The sequence below is a fragment of the Patagioenas fasciata genome, chromosome 3 (assembly GCF_037038585.1).
Source record: "Patagioenas fasciata isolate bPatFas1 chromosome 3, bPatFas1.hap1, whole genome shotgun sequence".
Lineage (NCBI taxonomy): Eukaryota > Metazoa > Chordata > Aves > Columbiformes > Columbidae > Patagioenas > Patagioenas fasciata.
Window position 1 is genome coordinate 66945228 of NC_092522.1, and position 24325 is coordinate 66969552.

Sequence of the window (24325 nt, forward strand, 5' to 3'; positions counted from 1 at the left end):
CTACTTAAGTTACAGATATACAACATAATACTGAGCTAGATCTTTAAGAACATCCTATATAATAGAAACAATACAGGAAAGTGAGTATGAAAAAGCAGGCTCTGTTCACCCAGTAAGGATACCACATTCATCTGACTGTGGCTGTGAATTCCTAAAGTAGCCCACCAAGATCTTCATAGCTCTGCACTACAAAATGCATAATGTCAAATACATAACTTTACTTTAGTCCTATTTATATTAAATGGGGGGGAAATACATCAGTGAGATGTTCAAGAACTTAGAAATCTAGCACGAAAAGCATCCATATTAACATCTGTGTTTGGAGAACACACAGAATGGAGCAGGTGAATGACTATGAACTGTGTTATAACGATAATGACAAAAAATGAGGAGCTGGCATGACCCAGCAGCGGTGCCCTGGGAACACGACTGCGTGGTAAAATGCTGTTCTGTAGTGGATGTGCACAAGGGGGCAGAGCTGGGCAGGCAAAGGGAGTCCCTGATGGCTCCCGAGAACATTCCTTTTTCAGCTTCGACTACTGCAATGCTATTTTTTTAAAGAGACTTGGGCTAATAACCAGTTGTTCTATTCTTAGTTACCTAAATTTGTGAATTAGGATACATGGCTTGTATACATTTGAATAAAGCCCATGCAGTCCTGTTAGAATGACTGGGGCATGAAGAAATGAACAACAGTATCTTGTTTTAAATTCTTTAAAGCAGAACATGTAGGTGATACAGGAATGTTCCACCATCAGTAATGGGAGAGCTCACTAAATTTTTATTTCAAAATTTACCAAAAGTTTGTTACCATGTAGTTGTTTTTAGTACTAACAGATCCCTGTTGTAACTTTTTTTCAGGCCTCCTCCTTCCACAGACAACTATTTCAGTCTGCAAAGAGTTTATTTAACTAACAAACAAACTAGACAGGTTTCCTAACTAAACAACAAAAAAAAGTGTGCTTACTTTGGCTGGTTTGCATGATGAAGTTTTCTGAAAGGCATGAGGTTAAAATGTCAACATTCAAACAAGATGGATATAGAAATCTTGTCTTTATTCAAGTACAGAATAAAATACAAAATTTTTTTTCACCTGAATGTAGATCTGTACCTGGTTGACTAGTCAGGCCAGGGAGCGAGTCCTGTAACTGGTAGGTTGATGATGATGATGAAGTGCCATCAGCTGTGTTGTTTGAGGTCATATATGCACCATATGTTGATGCTGAGTAATACTGTGCATATTGATTTTGGCCAAAAGCTGTGTATGATGGATAATCCTAAAACAGCAAATGCAGCAGAGTACTTAATTAAGTAGTGTAACAAGTGATTTTTCCATTAAGTATTTCTAAGTGTGCAACCATATGACTTTTGCATGAGTTTTGGGGGTTTAGTTTAGATTTTTTTTAATTTAAGGATATTTACTGAAATAGTAAGTAAAGTAGAATTTAAGTGCCAAAAGATGCTTCCATTAGGATTTTGATCAATTGACACAGAAGACAGCATTGAACCACAGAGAGTCTAATTCAACATAACAGATCTAAATTAAAATAGCATGCTATCATTGCAGTTATATAAATCCTTCTGTAACTGACAAACAAAAATGTTAATATTCATACCTGTTGTGAACTACTGAAGTTTGTAGAATTTGAAACAGAATTGTTTGCATAAATAGTGGATGATGGTGTAAAACTAGAACCTAAAATTAAAAAAAAATTCAATTAACTGCAAGAACTTGCTTGTGAATGAAAATGAAGTTCTAAATACAATACTCCATGTTAAGTTACAGATGAATCAGAAGAAAAACAACTTTTATTTTCTCTTTAAACAATAAAACTTTGTAATGAAACATTAAAAGAAATGAAATGCTACTTCCACATGTAACAGGTATACATTCTTCTTCACACCACGCACGGAAGATATTGGCATTACACCGATCAAGAAAGCACCTCTCCTCAAATATTGTTTATCTCTTTTGTCTTCATTTTTAAGTTCTAACATTTTACTAAATGTTCACACATGGAACAAAAAATTTATCAAATAATTTCTTAATGATTGGTTGTTTTTAATCAGTCTGTAATGAGGCATGTCCTCATTTTCACCATAAGACAATTCATATTGTAATTTGTAATATTTAAAATATTAACCATTGCATAAACTTAAAAATTACCCAAATAAAACAGGTCCTCAATGATTAAAGGGTAATACATAAATTAATAATTGAATACAAATGAAAGAATAAATATGAATGAAGAAGAAATCCTAACAAATTATGTTAATCCAAAGAGAAACAAGTATCAAATGATGTCATATTGAGAAACATGAAACAAGGAAAAGTAACCTGTGTATGCTAATAAATACAACAGATGCTTCTAGTCCTGCTATGTGATTTCACCCATTAAAAAAAGAAGGTGCAAGTAGGGACTGCATTGCACAACTAAGTTAACAGATGACCAAAATGAATACATAGATGCATATTGGTACTGGAAAAAAAATACTTTAAATTTTAGAGGTAAAAGTAGCTGCCAACGACAGGCATACTTGTCAGGGTTCAGAAAAATTAATGGAAAATATGTCATAAATACGAGGGAAGAGGAGGCCATCAGCAGCAGAGGGATGGGATAAGCCCTGAGGGACATGGTTACTCACCTGGCATCTGGTAAGAGTAGGGTGTTTGGCCTGGTTGTGGGGTGGAAAACCCTGGGCTGTAACTGAGGCACCCGCTCTGCAGTGGTGACTGGGTCTGCGAGAGCCCACTTTCCGTCTTGATGCCTGGCAACATTACACCCAAATCTGTATAAGAAATTAATTTTCAACTGATTCTTCAAAATATTTTCTTACAGTTGGGAAAAACAAATTAAAAAATATCAAAAAAACATTCATGTCAGTATTGCTCTTACTTCTACATAAGTAAAGTAATAAGAGGTGAAATACCGTAAGTGGGTAAGCTGTAGGGCTGTCCTGTCTGTGAGTAGGCTGTATAGACCGCTGGTTGCTGCATTCCTGAATACTGGGTTTGTCCGGCATAGGCAGACATTGTTTGAGCTGCTGGTGTAGAAAGAATGTGTGGATAGGGCCTAAATATCAGGAAAAATAGCATTACTGTGGCAACAAATACTTTGTATGTTGATTCAAGCAATAAAGTAAAGAAAAAGGTTTAAAGATGTCCAAAGGCAGTTCATTATTCTGCCAACTGTTCCTCTTCTGGGATTTATTCCATCCCCCACCGAAATAAGCTGAAAACCACTCTGGCTCACATTCCCCAGGTCAGGGTGAATATTTTCTACTGTCCCATCACTACAATTCTGAACCCACTGTACCCAGATCTAGGTGGATTGTGCCACTGCTATCTGGCTTTATTACGGATTTGACCCCTTTGAGCCAAGATCGGCCTGCTTAAGTCAGAAAAACCCTCATGTTTTTTTAATCCAGTGGAGGGAAACTTGGACTAGAAGAATAAAGGAAATACAGAGGTGAACATCAAAGCTACTACATTATGTCCTCTGTGTACGGTTCTGCTTCAACAGACGTCTAGCCTCTGGCTTCAACAGGAATGGATTGTGCCCATTGAGAGTAGCATGAAAAATACTGATGGCAATACTTTGGAAACCAGATGGGCTTTAAACATTACAAAAATATGGGCTAGGAAAATAAAATGGAAATAAAAATGGTCTTTTATTTATAAATACTGGGGTTTTATAGACAGATTGAATAAAATAAAGTTTAAAATTTTTGCCCTCCAGAGCTGCAAAAACATACAGAGAAACATTTGTCTTGGATTGTTTTGTAAGTCAAATAAGACTTTATGGACCAAGAGTTGAATAAACACACTCTGCAGAATTATGCTGACTGAAACCTGACCATTAAAAGCCATGACTAAATTTCAGATTCTATTTTTTTTCTTTCTAATTAGTTCAGTACAGTTGGCAGCAGTTACTATCAGAATAAGATTACTCATTAATTTAGATGCCAATGAATTATAAAAGTAGATTAAACATTCTATTAAACCTTATAATCTGTTTGGCCAAAAGTATTTGCTACAGTTTGCCAAAATCTGTTCTAAGTGGAATGAAGGCTGTTCTTAGTTCAGGCACCTACTTTCTGTATCAAAAAATACTGGCTACCATGATATGAAAGCAAAGCCTAAATAGTTACAGTTTCAACATTTTCTCTTTATCAAAGTCACATAGGTAGCTATATCAAAGAAATGGAAAAAAATTGATGGCATACTGGAATTAAACACCCTTATGCACAACACAGACCATAGGACAAGCAAACTAATAGCCTGTCAATTGAAGAAGTTTCATGTGAATCTTCAGTGCTTTTTCCTAAAGTTTCCACTCCTGAATTCATGTGATTGTCTAAGAGTCTTTCTCAAAAAAAAGTGAAATAAATTTCCTATTCCTAACAATGTTAATTGGCTTAAAAAAATAAAAACGAGATTAAAAGCTAATCCAATTTATTTGATTTTAAAATTTTATGATATTGGAGAAGGAGGACGAAAGGGTGGTTCATGACTGTGCAATGTTTGGAAGCGTTTGGCAATGCCGGTGCTGGGAGGGTCTGTTACCCCTCAGTATGCATCTTGCACGTGCAATTGTGATTTCTAAATATAAACTATCTTCTTCAGAATATGTCTGTATACGTTGCCAGCACTGTTACGATGCTGATGTCTGAGAACTTAATAGTCTGATTATTTTCAGATACTCAGGGTATTTCTTGTGCAGCAATCCCGTACTGCACAGAGTAGGATCTTACTCTGCAGTCACATGAGGAAAAAAAGTTGGAGACAGCACTATATAATTGAGTCAGTACTGAGGATTAAGTATTTTCCTTTCTCTCTGTTTCTTCTGCTGATGAACACTTGTTTGCAACAAACAACAGAACCGCCTGCATCCAAGGCCAGTTCCCTATAAAAGACCAGAAGAGGCGCAGACACTAACTTGGAGGGATATATCTGTGGAGAGTACTGGTGTGCTGATCTTGGGCTGTAGCCACTACTTGTTATCACTGCAAAAGAGAAAATAAGAGTACAGTTAGAAACATCATGAGACCAATACAGCCAGTCTGAATGCTAATGCAGAAATGTTAGCAGAGAAGCTTATTGAAATGGACAGCTTTTCAACAAAGTAGATGTCACTTGAACTGCAACATCATCTTAATATAAAAATTAACTCACAAACCATTCATAGTTGGATAGAACTCTTTAGTTGGCATGTGTGTGTCATGTCTCCCATTATATTTCAGAAGCATGTATTTCATATGTTATCCGTGATGCGCACACCATAGATCTTTCAAATTTGCAAGTTGTTTTAAAATTTGTAGTGAAAAAGAATCTTGTGATTTAACACATGGTATTGCATGGGACTGAAATGAAATACACATACTTCTAAGTCTCACATTAATAAGTTTATTATTACTACTGGGTAGGAATAATACGTTGTATATGGGTGTGGTTAATTTTAGTCCATTTAGGTGATGGAAGATACTGGATTGACTACTAGGAAATGAATACCATTCCTTTATCAACAGGCCAATTAGAACATAGTCACTAAACCCACTATTTTTATTTCAAGTAGACATAAACCGTCTTGTCCAGTAGCCATCAAAATTGTGTATGTCTATACTATTCTCAGCTGCATTCTTCCAAGAAAGCCAACAAAACAATAGCCATATCCCATTAAAATTTCATTCAGAAGCAGTGCTCCCACTGGATTAATTCCAAGTGTTGGGAAGTTTCCCTTTCCTTCAGCCATCTGTCTTGACTAAGACAGATGTATTCCAAGTATATGTACTCTGAAGTGTTGAACCAATCCCTTCAGAGCAAATCCATACTGGGCAAATATACAGAGTGTCTTTATTAGGCCATCTGCTGTTCATTCACTTTTCAAAAGATTAAAGTAGTACACAACGAAGCACTGGAATTTCTTTAGTCTAATCAATCATAGTTGTACTTCAAAGTGTGCCCTCTTCCTGAGTTGTTCATAATGGTAGCAGAAATGAACTTTCAGAATTATATAAGTGACAAATAGGTTTAGGTTCCCAACTATTTTATGGAACATGATGCATTTCTACATCCAGGCCTAATTAACGTCTTTGAGATCTATTGCTTTGAAAATATGCTGAACTCCATATTTTTAAAGCTACTTTAAATGCATTTAGAACATGCAAAACTTAAAAGGAAAATACAGGAGAAGAAAACCAATCAGCTTCTTTTCAAAATATGCAGTTGAGTATGGCTTGAAAATAAAGAAGAATTGGATGATAATTTTTGGATCATATGCCACCAGATTTCATAAAAGAGTTGCTGATTGGAAAGATATTGAGAATTTGCCTGTGATGGAAGTCTGCTGAATTTAATTTTGTGTGGATGTTATTTTTCTTTCTTTTTTCTTTTTTGAGAATGCCTTTCCATAGTTTAAGCTCAATCCACACAGTGATTGACTAGGTATGCATAAAGCTATTCCCAGAGTTGTATATACCTAGAGCTGTATATATCAACATAATCAGTCCAGAGAACTCTAAGGATGCTCTCAGTTATTTTAGGCTTGAAGAGTAATTAGTCTTCCCTGTAGTATCCCTATGACCTTTCTAAAGACAAACAATAGCTAAGAGTGACCTTGGTGATCCTCAAGGATTTTTTGTGATCCATTATCGGCTTATTGGATCTTTTTTGCCCATACCGCTCCACTTTTTGTCTGATCATTTGCTGGATGACAGCTCAATTGATTAATCAGTTTAGTTAAAGCACATTTGCAATTTCACTACCTCTGACGTAAACTACAAAAAATGACTGATTTCATTTAAATCATTTGAGCGATCAAAACCTAATATTTTTCAGCAAAAACTGCCCTGCCTGCTTTTTTTATTCTTTCTGCATGTACCTTATTTTATAAATTCAGACAAGAATTTTTTTTTTTCTTCCCACTTTCCCTGGTTGCAGGGAAGAGAGAAAAAAATAGAGGCAAGGGCCCCCAGAGTAAACTGTGTACCTTTCCAACTAAAAAGTCTGTTACTTTCACTCTTTCTCTGATAGCTCGTTCCACTGATTTGTGCACTACATTTTAGACGGTGAGATGTTTGAGAAACACAGGGTGTAAGACCTACTATAAGAAAGCATTATGACTGAGACTGTGGACTACACCTGTATGTCATAGATCATATTCTAAGGTTTATCAAATTTAAACAACTTTCACTGCTGGGTATCCTCCTAATCCTACTTCTGAGGACTGTTGGCAATGGAGGAGATGGTGAAGACAGGTTATCGTGGTGTTTATATACTAACTGTGCAATTTTATATAAGTGGGGCTAAAAACTGGTTTATGTTGCTTATACTAAAACCAAACCCAAACTGTTTCTTCTCTGAAAAACTCAAATATTTCTAAGACTTCACTACTTGAATTTACCAGAGGAATGTTCTTCAGGGCAGGTATAAGACCCTTGATTTCTCAGGTCTCACCACAGCACTCCAGTCCCCACTAATGCTGATTCACAGAGGGGACAAGAAGCTGACAGCCAGTTCTTACCAGGTACCCTGTTAGCTCAATTGGCTAAGGTGGCTGTGGAGAATTTGAATGATCATAAACTGTTCGGATAGTATGTGTTGTGTTCACTAGATTAACACAGGTTAGGATTTTTTATTTTTTCATTACGCATCTGGGAAATACTATGCCAAGAAGTTAGGTTAAAACGGTCTCATTTAAATGACAAATCACAATGTCTGCACACAAGGGGACCAAATGTAGGTTATACAGAGGTGGCATTTCCTAACTTCACCTTTATAGCCTTCAGAAATTGTTTTCTATATGCTTTTTGTGTGTAATAAATACTAACTAAAAAGGATGATGAGAACTTCAAATGTCTCTCTCTCCGCCCCATTAAAATGATAAACGGTTCTCAAATTAATCCAGTACTGTAAGCAATATAAACATACGAATGCATTCGCTCACAGCACAGCCGCTGCAGCAAATTCACAGAGTGTGAAAATACTCAGTTCAAGGCTGCTTAACTTTCCACATCCTGGGAATATCCACCCCAACAGGAGTCCGCTGCAGGACCACAAGGCTTCAAGTTGACTATACTGATACTAACTGTCATCCTTTGGGGAAAAAAGGGGAGGGAGAGGGGTGCATAAAGTGACTCCCCATCTCGCCAACCCTTGCTAAGAGGCACAGCTGTTCCCAGGGGCAGCTCTGCAGGACAGAGGAACAGCCACATGAGCTGCAGCCCTGAGCAGGACCTGGCCCAATGGCCTGGGTAAGGCCACTATGGTGACTCTCACTCTCAATTCAAGAGGTCTATGTGATTTATTTTTCAACTTTTCAATCAAAAATAGGAGTTAATCATAGTTACCTGTGAAGCCTAATCTGCCTCTCCTGCCCTGTACCTCACACAGTCTGTTTGACCATAATTTTTTGTGTTACAGCTGGTCATTAGGGACAGAGCTGGCTACTTTACACCCCACAGGGCTCATTCAGCCTTCTGCTCAGCTCCAGGACATGTCACGGGTTTTCATTGCCCTTGGAGCACGGAAATCAATTTTAATGGGTAGATTATTTGAAGGGGAGGATTTCTACATGACAGACTCTCAAATGGGTCTCAGCACAAGGATTTCTCTTTTCACCCACAACTCGTTTCATAAAATATTTAATGTCTAGGTATCCTCATGAAATGAGCTCACAGGTGCTCTGAAAACTGCAGGAAAGTACTAGCATTATCACCTTGTCAGCATTGGGAATAACATACATATGTAACTGGTCATCAGGAAAAAACAAACTGTTCACTGTTGGGCTTCATTAGGCATTATTTTCAATTGCAGCTGGTTGTCTGAAATGACATCTTTCTACTAGTCAGAAGTTATTGTCTTTAGCAACCTGTTAAACCTCTCAAATAACCAGTTAAATTAAAAAGCCAGAGAAATACGTTTTTGTGAGATTTTATTTTTCTTTAGCAATTTGTCCACACAACTGAGCCAAACAAATTGCCCAATTTGCAAGTACCAGTAAAAGGCAAATGTGAAAGCAATGGAATTACTCTTTATGAAAGGCCCAGTACATTATCAACGCAGCTCTGCGTCTTGCTCTGATGAAGAAGGATACACATCACCCAGACAGGCAGACTATTGATTTCCCCCCATGAATGACCATACTCATTTAATACTTGAGTTTGTGGCCTAAGCTGAGAATCAGGCTCATATTTCTTTGGAGTATGCAGGTGGATAACAGACAGAAATTATTGTGTAAGGCTCAGATTCCAATTGTTTCCAAACCTCCAAAGTGTAGAGATCTCATCACTCCTTTTGGAGTCAGTGGAAGCTAACAGGTAAGTGGCACCTGCGAATATCAAGCTGTTACTTAGCCACCTAAACCTGAACTGGAGGCTGCAATTTTTGGCACCCCTTCAGGAAAATGTTGCCTTAGCCATGGTTTACACTGTCCTGGTTTTGTTAAAAACAAGTTTCTCTTTTAGTGAATTTGCCTGTCAGCTAAAGCCTTCATGTTAGCTGCATTTTCCTGGAGAACCCAACACATGTTTTGGTTAAACCTAGCAATGGAATGCAAACTTATTGATAAGCACAGATGGACATCTCGCGAGAGGGGCAACAAGAAACTGATGACCGAGAGACTGACCAATGGTGTATAACATTCCATTCACGTGAATACTTCATATAAAGTGGGAGATCACGAGGATCTCGGCCCTTTTTTCCTTTTTCCTTCCCTTCTGCTTATGGCCAACATTAGGAGAGGACCTTGCTGGTCGTCCCTGCGAACTGAGGCCTAGTGACAGACTGAATCCAGCTCCGGTTGGCTACAGAGTCTAATCCAGAACTTTGGGTGCTGGCTCTGCAGTTGCTGAGACTTTCAAGATTCGTTTTGTATATTTTGTATTATTTTCTCTATTCTTATTAGTAGCATTAGTAAAACATCTTTAACTTTTCCAACTCTCTTCTCTCTGTCCTTCTTTCCCTCCCGATCGCCTGTCCTGAGTGGGAAGGGGGGAGAGGGAGGGGAAAAAGGGGGAAGTGGGCGGGAGAGGAGGTTAACAATACATCTGCCAGGGTTTGATTGTCACCCCGCAATCTTAACCCTCGACATACACATTGAATCCAACTCAGATGTCTTAAATATTTGTTGGAACCTGATAAAATGTCACTAACAATGACAAAATCACATATATGGTTGCATGTTTTATAACCTGTAATCATTACTTATACAATTGTAGGATAGACTGACAACAGGGTGAAAAATAAAAGCTCATTTTTAGCCAAGACTATTAATTTTTTTAATGGAACTTGTTAAACTTTAAGTTAATGGGGTTCCTTTCACTATAATCATCACAAGGACAATGGTTTCTTTTTTTTTTTTTTTTTTTCTAATCAGTATTGACCTGCTTTACATCTCACAAAAGACCTTTTCTTCAGGCACTAAGTTTGTTACAAATGCTTTTCTGAATAAGCAGCTTCAGAGCATATCTGCATTTACTGACACCTAAAAAACAATCCCAGACACATAAAAATGAATTTTTAAAATATTTTCATTACACAGAAACATTGTGACTTCTAAAATATTTCAAATAGGGTTTGACTACCTAAGTCTACCAAATTAACAGTAGTTTTAGTGTGGAGTGGCGATTCCTGGCTTCAGTGACATTTCACTCAGGTCATCAGTAAACTGGTATTTTCAGATGCAAAATTTATTCTTTTCTCTCTCCTTGTTAATATTATTATTAGCAGGATTCAGCTTAGTGATTAGAAGGCAAATTATCTGTACTTTTCCAGAGTTCATCACCTTTTAATAATTTACAGGAATCTACTTTAAAATTGCTGTTTGTTTGAATTTTTTGAGAAAAAGTAACTGAAACTCATGTTTATTTAAAGTAAAATATAGACTTTATTTTCATGGAAAGAAAGTAGCTTATGGAAATCTGGTCAGTGCTTAAACTAACACACTGCTCATAGAAATAAAAAAATTAGCACTGAAATATAAATTTTAAGGTTTGAAATTTTACAGATTAGAATGGTTGTTACAAATACAATCCAATTTTTTCTTCCTAAGAGCATACAAGACTAACATTGAGAAAAAATCTATAGTACAATAATATTATTACTATAAGATTTTTCCATACAGCAATTGTCTTAGGTACCATGAAAGCTTCTTTAAGATCACAGCTCATGAAAATTACAGATTTTCATTTACAAAAATGAATAAGCTATTAATTATTATTATTATTATTATTATATATTAAAATGCTACTTTATTGTAGTTTTATAGATTGCTTCCATGCAGTGAAATGTTCGTTAGCGAAGGTTATTAAATGCTCTATAAATATGCATCTAGCAATACGTGATCTTATTATGGCTTTACCTGACCCAGTAAAAGTGTCAAGCGATCCATCTCCAGTTGTTGTTGTTGTTTCACTGCTGTTCATGGGTTCTGTTTTGACTGCAAGAAGAGACACTACGTAGAAGAATAAGTAGACATGAGATTTTACTTCTAAATTTATACTGGAGTCTTCATGCCAGTCTCATGAGCCGTAGTCCAGCTAGAACAAGCATGCGCTGCAACAGCTTCGACCTTCACTCTACCACAGTACTGAGACAATCTACACTTGCTCAGCCTGGAATGGCCACGCATCTACATAGCTTTTTATCTGTGCATTCATCTATCTGCTGGTTTTAGCAACTGGGATATCTTCTGGGGAGATTTCAACCTAAATCTAATTGATTCTAACAATTCCCTAGGAGTAGCAGAGAGGAAGGAAACATTAGCTGTGAAGGGATGTAGCACATAAAAAAAGTAGTTTTACCTGACAAGTGAAACAATAATAATAATATGGTTTCATGCTCATATAGAAGCAAATTACTTTCACAGTGCCAGCATTCTGTCTTTCCCTCTTTTTACAGAGTCTGGGGGGGTGAGGAGGGGTTTGAGCTAGGTCACCGGCAAGCAATTTTCCATAAATGAAGAGAGAAGTTTGGAAGAAAAAAAAAAAAAAGAAAAAGAACTAGAGTAGGACACAAACAACAGCCACAAAAAGTTTCTAACTCAGGGTTTACCAAACACTTGGGTCCATTCTGACCTCAAATTATTTCTTACAGATCATCATGTACTCTTACCATCCAAGCTATACCTGAAAGCACCACAGAGGCAATCTAGATTTTATAGTTTAATATGTTACCTGAACAGACCATCTGGCATGGACTTTTGTAATGGAATTTGGGAATCACCCTTCTAATCGACGTGGTAAGAAACAGTGGTACAAAATACACTGCAACTTTTATTAGATGTTTAATGAGGAAATTGGAAACCATCAACATATTATCACAATTGCTTTGCAAAGGCCAGTTAGATGTGTGTGTGAGCATCTATCACATGTATATCAGCAACTTGCTTACAGATACCACAGGACCGGTTGCTGCCCAGGGGCACAGAGCGAAGTGGCAACAAGGACTCACGTGGACCACTACCATGGTCGTACGCCAGATATGGAAATTCCAAGGACACAGTCCAGGATTTGTGGAGAAGCCTTTGCTGTGACAGCCGAGCTGGCAAAGCCCCCCAGCAGGTCTAACATACACCAAGCAAAGGCATTTTCTGTCAGCTAGTTACCTGATGCCTCTGAAGGACACCAGCTAAGCCGACCAAAGCTCTCATCTGTCAACATCACTGCATCCATGTTTGACTTCACTGGCAATAGTAAGTGCAGGGGGAAGAGTTTCACATTCTGAGCTGGCAATGTATTTACAAACTATGGCTCAGATTCAAGTCACCTAACTTAAGCATACAAAAGGTGCATACTAATGTCCCTTTAGGTTCAATCAAGAAAGAGAAGTACTTCCAGAGAGCGATTCAGTCCAAGTACAGCCTGAGCTGCCCTCAAGTTCACCATCCTTCTTATAGTCTGTAGCGGAAAAGGTAGCGGATGAGCTAAATAAAGGACCTGCTTTTCTTGTGGTAAAAATGTGCAGAATAACACCTACAGAACCATTATGCTGTTCCTCCGTGTGCCTGTGAGCACAACAAGGAGCTCAACAGGAATTGTACAGCTACCAATACAGCTGCCTGTGATGGCCCCTGCATGAGTTACCTCTTCTGCAATATCACACCTCATTTCCAGCCACACTGCTTAAGGAATCTTACTTTGACTGATTTGGGATGCTGCAGATGTCTACAATTGCACAAGTGAACAATGCAGTGAACACTTGAGAAATCAGGATGTATTTGTCTCTGTGACAGGTGAGTTCCCTGTGGTGTCACTGGTGCCAGAATGCTAATCAAACCAAGCAGCACTTTCTTGCACAAGTTACAGCTATGCTGTATCTTTCCATTTACTGTGCAAGACTTAAAAATATTTAGATGTCTGCTTTTTAACTGTAGACTTCTTTTCATTATCATTTATCTTTAATAACTATCACACTCATTTATTCTCCCTGCAAGCAACAGGATATTAATTCAATATTAAATCATCAGGGAAGAATTTTAGCCATGTTTTTTCAAGCTGCTGTGCACTCCTCATCATTTTGCAGACTATTATCTTCTGATTTAAAAAAAAGCTGTGACAAAAATGACACAAAATGAACAAAGTCATTCACAAGAGTTATCAACTGTTCACATTTGTCTATTTAGATGAGAAGGATGTGATTTCATTTAAATCAGATCCATAAGAATATACAACAGTAAAAATCTTCAGGGTCATTTGTCACAAAACTATTGCCTGCATTGAATCTCAGGCTGTTGTGGAACATGTATTGTTGCCTTGAGTTTAGAAGTAACTAAATTATTTTTTCTGATTACTATATACACATGTCTGCATGTACTTCAGAAGGAGAATGAAAAATCATATGAAGTTGGAAAGATTTGTTTCTGAAGATCTTTGGTCATATTTTACTTTATAAGATGTGTGTTTCTTTTCTCCGCAGAGCTGTATTGGGTTTGCATGGCAAGATTCTGCTAGTGGAGGGACTACAGGGGTGGCTCCTGTGAGAAGCTGCCAGAAGCTTCCCCCATGTCTGACAGAACCAATGCCAGATGGCTCCAAGACAGACTCACCACAGGTCAATGCCCAGACTGTCAGTGACACTGGTAGCACCTCTGCGATAACACAGTTAAGAAGGGGAAAAACTGCTGCACAACTGCAGCCGGAAGAGAGGAGTGAAAATACATGAGGAACACAGCACTGCAGACACCAAGCTCAGTGAAGAAGGAGGGCAGGAGGTGCTCCAGGCACCAGAGCAGAGATTCCCCTGCAGCCCATGGTGCAGCCACGGTGAGGTTGGCTGTTCCTCTGCAGCCCATGGAGGTCCATGGTGGAGCAGAGATCCACCTGCAGTGCAGGGAGGACCCCACACTGGAGCAGGGGAAGAGTATCAGGAGCCCTCCCTCTGTGGAGAAAGGAGCAGCAGAGACAACGTGTGACGAATGGACCACAACCCCCATTCCCTGTCCCTCTAAGCCATTTGCAGGAAGCAAGTAGAGAATTTGGCAGTGAAGTGGAGCCTGGGAAGAAGGGAAGGGCTGGGCGTAAGATGTTTTAAGACTTGGTTTTATTTCTCATTACCCTACCTTGATTTGCTTGGTAACAAATTATTTTCCTAGTTTGAATCTGTTTTGCCTGTGATGGTAACTGCTGAATGATCTCTCTGTTCTTATCTCAACCTATGAGCCTTTGGTTGTATTTTCTCTCCCGTGTCCAGCTGAGGAGAGGAAGTGATAGAATGGCTTGATGGGCACCTGATGTCCAGCCAAGGTTAACCCATCACAAGAGTGTGGACATCTACCTACATGAAAAAAATTAAGTATCTTAAGCTCTTTCTATTCAAGATGGTTGACCATACCAAGCCACAAACCTATGTTCAATATTGCATCCAGAAAGACACTTCAGTATGTGCCTAACTGCTTCAACAAAAACTTCAGTAATTAATTGAAATGTTTACTTTAAATTTGTGTCTAGTTCTGGTTAATACCAGCTGCAGTGCACTTCCATCAGTGCAGCCACCATCTTTTTCTCTCCCTGTCAGGCAGAAAAGGACCTAAAACAAAAGAAACTCTCTCATGTACTTAACTTGAGGAAAAACATCATATTGGCACTGTGCTTTGTTGAAAAATACATGTAGAAAGTATTTTTATATGTGCTTGATTTTAAACAGTTTGACTTTGTTATATTCAGATTTTATCACACTAAGGAATTCATAAAGTTTTTTTTTAGTGTAGCTCAACATTTGGACTACTACTTTTCTTTATGTTGCATGTCATTAAACCAAGAGGGGAAAAATAACTAATCAAATTAAAAAAAAGGAAAAAAAAAAAAAAGACAAAATCATCAGATCAAAACCCCAGGAACATTTAAAGCTGAAATCGAAATAAAAGCTGACACCAAGTAGAAACACAGAATCATCCCTAGGTTTCCTGACACATGCAAGTGTGGTTCTGACACTCCGATGGCAACCACTCTAGACATAATGCAAAGACTATGAGTTTGAACCACCATTTTGGAAGAATAAACAATATAAATGTAATACGCTACTTTTAAAGTGTGTATTAATTTTTTTACATATTGAAAGAATAAAAGTTCAATGCAAAGCAATCTCAAGCTGGAAAGACATTTGAGTGTTGCTAACAGTGAAGACTGCACATGCAGAGCAGGGCTGCCACAATGGTCAGGGGCATAAGATGAATGAGGACAGACAGAAGAAGCTGGGCTTGTTCTGTTCTAGGAAGATAAGGCTGAGGGGAGAGCTAATTGCTGCCTGAAGCTAACTAATGGGAAGGTGCAAAGATGACAAAGAACAAAGGCAGGCTCTTCTCAAAAGGTGCCCTGTGAAATGACTGGAAGCAACAGCCACAGGTTTCAGCAAGAGAAAAATCCAATCGGATGTAAGAGAAAAATTCTTCTCTGTGAGAACAGTCAGGCCCTGGGACAGGTGCCCAGAGAGGCTGTGGCATCTCCACCCTTGGGGATATTCAACACCCAGCTAGGCGCTGCCTTGAGCAACATGATCTAACAGCAAAGCTGGCCCTGCTTTCAGCAGGGGTTGGCCTAGCTGACCTCCAGGGGTCTCTTCCAAATTATTCTAAGACAAACTCAGAGTACAGGTCCCAACAGGTAACAGCGTCTACAACATAAAGTCTGACTAAAAGCTCACATTAAACAATAGACCACATAGGTTGTCATAGGAACGATTTTCTTCTTTCTTTTAACAAGCCTTAAGGGTTTTCCTAGGAATACACTCAACTGGAAACACAGATCTAAATATACTATTGCCTGTGGAAAATCAGATTTAAGTTTGTAGCAATGCCAAAGTGTCCTCAGTAATGCAAGGACTTTCACGTAACACTTCCCCACTACTGATAATTAGTAATTCTATTACTTTCTACAGTTATCTCAACATGCTGAACTGAGGCGACAGACAGTTATCTCAGTCCTTCCTTAAACCTAAATTCTTGTACCTGAGCAGTAGCATTCATATGGAATGTTATGCTAGTGCAAATGATCTTTTGTACTTCGTGTACTAGCACACTGGACATAAACTTAAAAAATGAAAACAGTAGTTATGAGTCATAACAATAATGTCAGCCTTGATCTATGTTCAGGTAACCATGCAGTGTTGTACCTAAAAAATAAAATAAAAACAAATGGGCATTCTGTGGAAAATTCACTGGTCAGTCTTCCAGCAATGCTTACTACTGGCAGTTCCCAGCAATGCTGGTCAGCACGGGGCCCTCTCAGTCCCTCAGATCATGTAGACGGTTCAGCTAATTTTAAGTCAGTTAAAATTCTTTTTGCTCATCAAATGTATGGTAAGACAGCTACTTCTGGCAAGTTCCTACCAGTTTTCTGGCTGTAGGAAAGGACTCTGAGAAGGAGTGTGGGGGGAAAAAAAACCCAACCAAACACAAACAACAACAAAGGAAAACCAGCAACAACCCCCCCCCAAAACCAAACCACGAACACAAACATTAAGATGCTAAAACTGCATAACAACAGAAGAGAGCAAACCAAGAGAGATATTACACAGCAATCACGGAGATACACCACCACACACATGCACTGTACCAGGGTCTCCCATACTTGTTGCAGAAGGAGTACTGCAACTCAGCAGCCAGTCTGCAGTATTTAAAACAGTCATGTTGTCTCCTGAGAACAGGAATGGCATAACAGTTCATTGTCCCAGTGCCTATTCAGAGTGTGTGAATAGTCTTCCAAGACAAGTAAGAGTTTTTGCACTTCAAGACAAGTCTTTTTAATTGCACTGAGTATTATTTTAACTGGTTTATTTATGCAAGTATAATATAGAGGTAACCAGTTACTAGTGTTCTTTAATAGTATGCTTGAAGTTTTCCCTTCTCTTTATGCCAGGCTAAGGATTCTATTTAGAAATGTAAATAGGTTGACCATTAATGGTTGAGCCCTTCTCAGGAGAGCTCTGTTACCCTCACATGCACATATACTTTTTATTGACATTGACAGATACTTTTTCTAAATTGGGACAAGTGAATAAAATGCTTTACATTGTGGCCAGAAAGAACAAACTAAAAAAAATTTTCTCAGTGACAACTGTTAAAATAGACAGCAACATAGAAACTCCAAAAAGGAGGGCTGAAACTCTAACTTGACTCATGTATGTGGTGTCAATCTCATGGACACTAATGGGAACAGGACTCCATCTCAGAATGTGGTACCCTGCCTCCCACTGCTTCAATTCAGCTGTGGCAGAATCTATCATCTGAAAGCACAGGAACATCTGTGTTGTAGCTGCATGGTAGTGCTGTCCCTATAGCAATACATAAAGCAGTGATATCCAGTTACTTTTGCGGAAAATCTAAAAATCTCTTTACAACAAACTTCCATTACCTGCCAAGAAATGGAATTAACATATTCATCATGTTAAAAAAATTACTGAAACCTAATTTTGATGCACTTAGTTTCACAGAGATTTTAAATTAAACTAAATGTGTGTAGCCTTGGGTATAAGAGTAAATTATTACTCAGCAATTAAGTATGACACAGAAAATGCAATCTGTTTCAAGTTACCAGCAGGTATAACCAAACCTTTAACACTATGTTCAAAGCAGCCATTCCAATGCTTTCTTTGTTTCACCTTTGCACAGTTCTGCCTCTTACTTCAATTGGCGCAAATTGAAAAAGTGCTGTTGGAATTAGTAGATTTTCACTGGTATGACTGGCATTTTTTCATAATTTTTCCTGTGTCTATAAATAGATTTAAGCTCATCCTTGAAATTACGTTAATCACGTATGATCAAAATCTAGCCAAAACTTTCTATGTGCCAACAGCATCTTACACTTACCTCCCGTTCCATTTGTTGTAACTGATGTGCTACTGAGATTAGGTTTATCCAGTTTGGAACTACCTGGCGCATCACTACTTCCAACAAGATTATGAGGACTGGCTAGATCTTGCATTTCCATAGACCTGTTAAAGAAGAAGGTCACAGTATTTAAATATATTGTGATACTATCTATAATAATCTGCTTTTTCCATAACAACTTTTTTTACAAGGAGAGTTTGTAATGCAGCCAGATTAACAAATTAATGCAGGTTCCTTTAAGGTCTTCTTTGCTTTTATCAAACCAAAGAAAGTAGCTAATAATTTGATGTGAACAAGGCCAGTATTTTTGACTTTTCCTTGAGGTATTATGAAGTAAATGACACAGGTTTATGGAACTGCTCATAGAGCTTGTAAAAGATGTGCATGAGGGAATGCATATATATATATGGATGGACAGATGGAGGAATCAATGCACATATATAGGTATTTCTTAGACAAAAACAGAGAAATTAAATGAAAAGTCAGTGATTATACAGAAAGTGAGAATCGGAACTTCTGCCTCCCATTATCTGTATTCAACCATCAGCAGTCACTGCATCCACACTAAATCATAGGAACAGACCTTACAGGTGAATGAACAGAATTTTCATGTACATCTGGAAGATTCTTTACTCTTACAAATACATATATTCCTACTAGCTCTCTTGGTATTTTTTTTCTTCTGAGTAATTTCTAGCAAACTTGTAAAATTTCAAGTGGATTTAGACTGCAATGGATTTCAGCGTCAGTTATACTGGGGGACTGTGGATGGCTTTCATTCAGAGACAACAGATCTGCTTTTCTCAAAAAAAGCAGACAAGGAACATTTCTTGTTAGACCGGTAATTGCAATCCAATTTGCAGCGTGTGCTCGCCTTTTCCTTACTTCATTTATAAATTAATTACACAGATTTTTTCCCCAAAGAAACATTTTTGCTATGTATAAGCAAAGTTGCCAGCCCATCTGTGACTGGAGAACCATTTACCATATGTATACTATTATACAAAGGCCAACAGAAAGATTGTCTTACAAAGCTGTAAAAGCCCAATTGCATTGTAGAAGATTGCAATGGCTAGGGAAGAGGGGAACAGTTGGTATAGTTCAGGGAGAATAACCACTCCTGTATATTGATATTCTGGGCAGGAAGAGCAGCGGCAAATTGTTAAGGCAACATTCAGCATCTTAAATATTTATTATATTTATTGAAAGTTTAACTTTGACATTTTCTATCTTCTGTATCCCAGACATCCTCCTCAAACCAAACCAAACCAAACCAAACAAACCAAATGAAAACAGTAACAACAACAAAACCACCACCTTTCCATCAAATATTGCTCTGTTGTCTGAATCTATTTGTTTTTTTCTCTAAGATAAGGAAAAGAAAAAAAAACAACCAACCAAACAAAAAAAACCAAACACAGAACAAAATTGTCTCCCGTTTGTGAGTGTAATTCCAAAGATCTCCTGGATGCTTTAGTTTGTCTCTCATTCCATTCATTTAACCCAAGACACAGATTTAGAACTCTCGTGTCTTGAATATCTTCCAGGAAATGTAGGAAATATTACATTTCAACTGGGAAAATGCACCATGGCCTTACCCAAAGGCACATGAAGCTCAGGCAAAGAAACCCATTTACTTCAGTAAATGCTCAAATCAAGCCTGAGATGCACCAACACTCTGCTGGCAGGGCAGCCTCCTCAGTAGCAGTCTGGATGAGGAGGGGAAAACTGATATTGCAGGAGGCCATGCATCAGCAGGTAAGAATTTTATAGCCATATTCAAGGAAATGCAAAGGCATAAACTGAGATTTGAACTGCCTTGACTCGGATCTCTTCCTCTAATTGTAAATAAATTTCTACACATCTGTCAGCAGTGCATTATATTTATTGTCTACTGGAAATGTGATCAGTGTTAGATGAAATAAAATGAACTCAAGTGGTTTACTAGTCCATTGGTTTTTGTTTAGGAATTTCTGTACAAGGATAGCAGCTAAAGGTCAAAAACAGTCTGTGAGTTTCCATCTTGTATGTATTTAAGGGAGCAGGAGAACGCTACACAAAATAAACAGTGTGTGTTTCATTGCATACACAGTGTAATACTCCCCACGTGTTCACTGAGCAGTTTAAGCATCATGATTTCCTAGAATCACAGAATCATAGAATGTCCTGTATGATCAGCCCAGAGACACCTTAAAGGCAGTTCTAGCTTAAAAAGTTCACACAGACCTTTTTTCTTGTTTGGCATTAAAATTACAATAATTTCTTTTCAGACAGGCATATACCAGAGCCACGGATGCAATTGCTCCAGCCATATTTCACAAGCAAAATCACTGATTTACCTAGCTAGTGTATTTAAGAAGTATCTATCTTAAGCACTTTTCACACACAAGTGAATCAGATTTTCTTAATTAGAAAACTAAGCCCACTGATTTTCATTTGTTTGGCAAAAATATAAACAATCAGATGTTGTAAAAGGAATAGTTTTTGTTCCACACCAGTATGAAATCTTTTGTGCAGTAAAATATTCTATTTGCCTTAAATTTGTTTTCTATAGCAAATGGCATCCCTGTCCATAGACATGACAAGTTAATTAAGTAATATTATTTTTAAAATATTACATTTACAAATAGACATTTTCTCTACATGAGTAAAAGACATCTTGCACTGACTGGTAGTCTATTAAGCATAAAAAGGATATCCAAATCAATAAAAAGTTTCACCAAATCATGTGTATACATTATACTTATCCTGGGTGCTCTATTCTCTGTGAACAAATAGAGGGATTATTTTAATATATCCCCATATAATTTATTTCTTCAAGTGCACATTTTCTCTTCTGTCTAACACATGTCATTCAGTTCACCTTTCTGATGCATTTAGTTTACCTTTAGCCTAAAAAATTCTCAGGAAGATGTAACAGACCTACTAAAAGCTTACAGTTTCAGTGAATGGAGGATTCAGGAAAAATGCTTAAAAAATGGATAAAATAATTCCAACATCTTGAATTCATTTTGTCAAACTAAATGTTTATCAGAGTCCTGCTTTCACTGACTTAATCAGAAGCAGATTCGGGTTCAGTATGTGTTTTCCTGCACTAAAAAAAAAAAAAAGTGATCTCCCAAGGACCAATTAATACTTCTAAGTTTATGCAGTTATTTATTAAAGCCTGTTTTCTAGTAAATGCTGTGTGTTTCACTTTAGACAGAATAAAGTCTATTGTTAAAACTGCTTTAAAAAAACGCATTGTACAACGTTATTTTCCATTTTTTGTTTCTCTGCCAGGCACATAACTGTCTGAGCTTTACTTTCCCCGCTCTTGCATTGTCTCAGACTGCTATTCAGAGTAATTAAGTAAAATGCTAAATTGTATCAAAAGATAAGTTTTGAAAGGAAACAGATTACTTGGTAAGAAGATGTTTTAATTTTCTCTTGACTGTTTGTTTGAAGAATGTTCATGTGATTCCAAGCTCCTGAGTGAAAACCTGAAAACTAGTAAGATGGATTTGCTTTTTATTCTGCTTTGGTTACGCTTTAAGTCTTTGAAAATTGGTATTTGCACATGCTTAGTGGATCATTTTAGTGGCTTACTGGAAAAGCCTCTAAAACATCCCACTTGCACAAAACAGCCTCCTAGATCCCCACAGGCTTCAACTCCAACATGGATATGGACAACCCCAACAAATTAAAGAGTGTTTGTATCAAAACGATGGCTGGTGTGAATCCTGGGCCTCACACGTTGTGTTCCTTTGCTTTAAGTTACATCTTTTCAAGGGTTAACCTACATTCATAGATGGGTTAAGGAACAGCATTCGAAGAGAGAAAATTTCCACGTCTTGACCACGGCAGCCAAGTGGAACTTGCGATGCACCCTGGAGCACTGAAGTGCACAGCCCAGCATCACAACCCAACCTTGCGTAGCAAGGTTTAAGTATGACTAACTACAGTTGCCCAAATTGACAAATGCATCACTGTATGTCTGTATATTAATAGCTTTTGTTTGTATTATTTTAAAGGCAAAAAGTTCAAGCCTTGTTTCTTGTGTTGTGGTTTTTAAATTCCTGTCTTTCTTTTTCTCTCATTACAATCACATACTCATTTGTGTGCTGTTTTTCTTTGGCAGAATTAAAATATATTTCCAGAAAATCTGAATTGTTGTAACTCTGTTATCCATTTGCATTTCCAATTAAAATACCATAAGCATGGATCCTTCCACAATTCAAAACTCCATTGATTATTAATGAATTCTACAAGTAGATCATACTTAGATAATTTTCTCTTTTAAAGAGATCATGTTTTAAAATGTAAACTTTTTGCTACGTAACCTCCTTTACTTACTAACAAGTCTTAAAATATAAAATAATTTAGCAAAGATTTATAGAAGAATAAATATTCTGATCTGAAAACAAAGTACTTTAAATCCTAGTCTAGACTAGGATATTTTACAAATACTAATTCTTCATTGTACAGCATTTGCAGCAAATCCAAAACAAAAGAGAATCAAAAGAAGGATTACCTGAATTGAATAATTTCATTTAGTTTATAAATTGGTCAGAACAAAATTCTTTACAAGTATTTAAAATTATTTTTATTTTTAAAATTATTTAAAAGGAAATTCTCTACATCACTTTCTTTAGCAGAATTTTTACTAAACTTCACTGTGGCAAAAAGCCACATTATCTGTTTGTTTGTTGTGTGGTTTTTTTGGTTTGGTTTGGGATTTTTTTCTTATTTTTCCCCTGCTTTTCTTATATCCCTCCTCTTGTAAATCCAGTTCATACACAACCCAAACTTTCTCATAGAAACCTGGAGTCTTGTTCAATTAAGACGTCAGCTACCTTGGAGCTTCTGAAATTTAACAAAAAGGAAACTTTCCTTTATTTAAAATTAACTTTTAGAGCAATATGAAAGTTGGGTAACAGATCTGCTCAGGCTCAGCTAAATGTTTTCTACTGCTGGTGGCTCAGCTTTCTGACTGACTGCACAGTTTTGAAGAAACACGGGGTGTTTTTTTTCCATTTCCCATAGAAATTTTCTTAGCTAGATCTTTCAGCCATGTTCTGCGTGTGACTACTGAGCCCACCTCTCTTCCATATGTAGTCCAAACAAGCTCATACGAGCCTTTTAGTCTGACAAAAGAATCAGAATGGATGCCCACAAATATCATTAATCCAATGAAATCTACATAAATTCTGCAACAAAGTCTAAAAGAATCAATACTAATAGATACAACATATTTATAGATATTTTTCTAGTGTGTTTGTTTGTTTGTTTTAGAAAACTGTACTTTACACAATACTTTCACACTTAGGTGAGGGACTTTTCATGTTTACTTGCACCTACACAAACTGTAAATAATGCAATTAAAAAGAAGTCCTCAAAGATTACTGTGGGTAGTAAGAAAGGAGGTAGAAAGAGAAGGATTCTGGATGATGGACAGCTTTCCAAGGAATATACACATGCATACCAATATATTTACACTAACACACAACTACATGCAAACTTTCAATAATTCTTTGGTGCTAAATATCCACACATACATGTGTGTAAGTGTATAGATACCCAACAAAAAACTTTACCACATCTTTCCACCAAAGACTTCCACAAAGAGTGTAACATAACACACAACCTAAGAACACTCCTCAAATAAGTAACATTTCCAGTCATTACACTAACACTAAAATACAATTCATAATGTTTTCTTCTCCAGGTTCTTCTACACTGTGTATAGCAGTCTTTGTCATTTTTTGCCACTGTAAAAACGAAATGCAGAAACAGGGAAACCAATGAGATAAATTTGCTCCATTGTGATGTTGCCCCACTTGTTCTCCCAGGTTCACTCCCCCTCCCCCTCCCCCCACCCCCGCCCCCGCCGTGTATCTTCTCAAGCTTAAAAGATGGCCAGAATAGCAGATCTTTTAATATTCTAGGCACAATCTCGCAAAAGCATGCCCCTCTATCATACGAGTCCTGGGAGCTTGCCAGAGAGTTAAAAACAAATAATA

General features: G+C 37.4%; 1 protein-coding gene across 17 annotated transcripts in view; it reads right to left on the bottom strand.

Annotated features, from left to right (window-relative positions):
• Window positions 1–24325, bottom strand: part of EYA4 (EYA transcriptional coactivator and phosphatase 4) — a 153781-nt gene that overhangs the window by 32048 nt on the left and 97408 nt on the right. For 6 of the 17 annotated variants that reach the window (XM_071806528.1, XM_071806529.1, XM_071806538.1 and 3 more), the window contains 8 exons: window positions 18303–18427; window positions 17050–17130; window positions 11361–11453; window positions 4941–5007; window positions 2932–3074; window positions 2647–2790; window positions 1617–1696; window positions 1094–1277 (listed from right to left, as the gene is read on the bottom strand). In XM_071806528.1, the coding sequence (XP_071662629.1) occupies window positions 1094–1277; window positions 1617–1696; window positions 2647–2790; window positions 2932–3074; window positions 4941–5007; window positions 11361–11453; window positions 17050–17130; window positions 18303–18427 (917 nt within the window). The remainder of the gene's footprint in view (window positions 1–1093; window positions 1278–1616; window positions 1697–2646; window positions 2791–2931; window positions 3075–4940; window positions 5008–11360; window positions 11454–17049; window positions 17131–18302; window positions 18428–24325) is intronic. The other 11 variants (XM_071806536.1, XM_065833789.2, XM_071806532.1 and 8 more) reach the window with 7 other exon arrangements.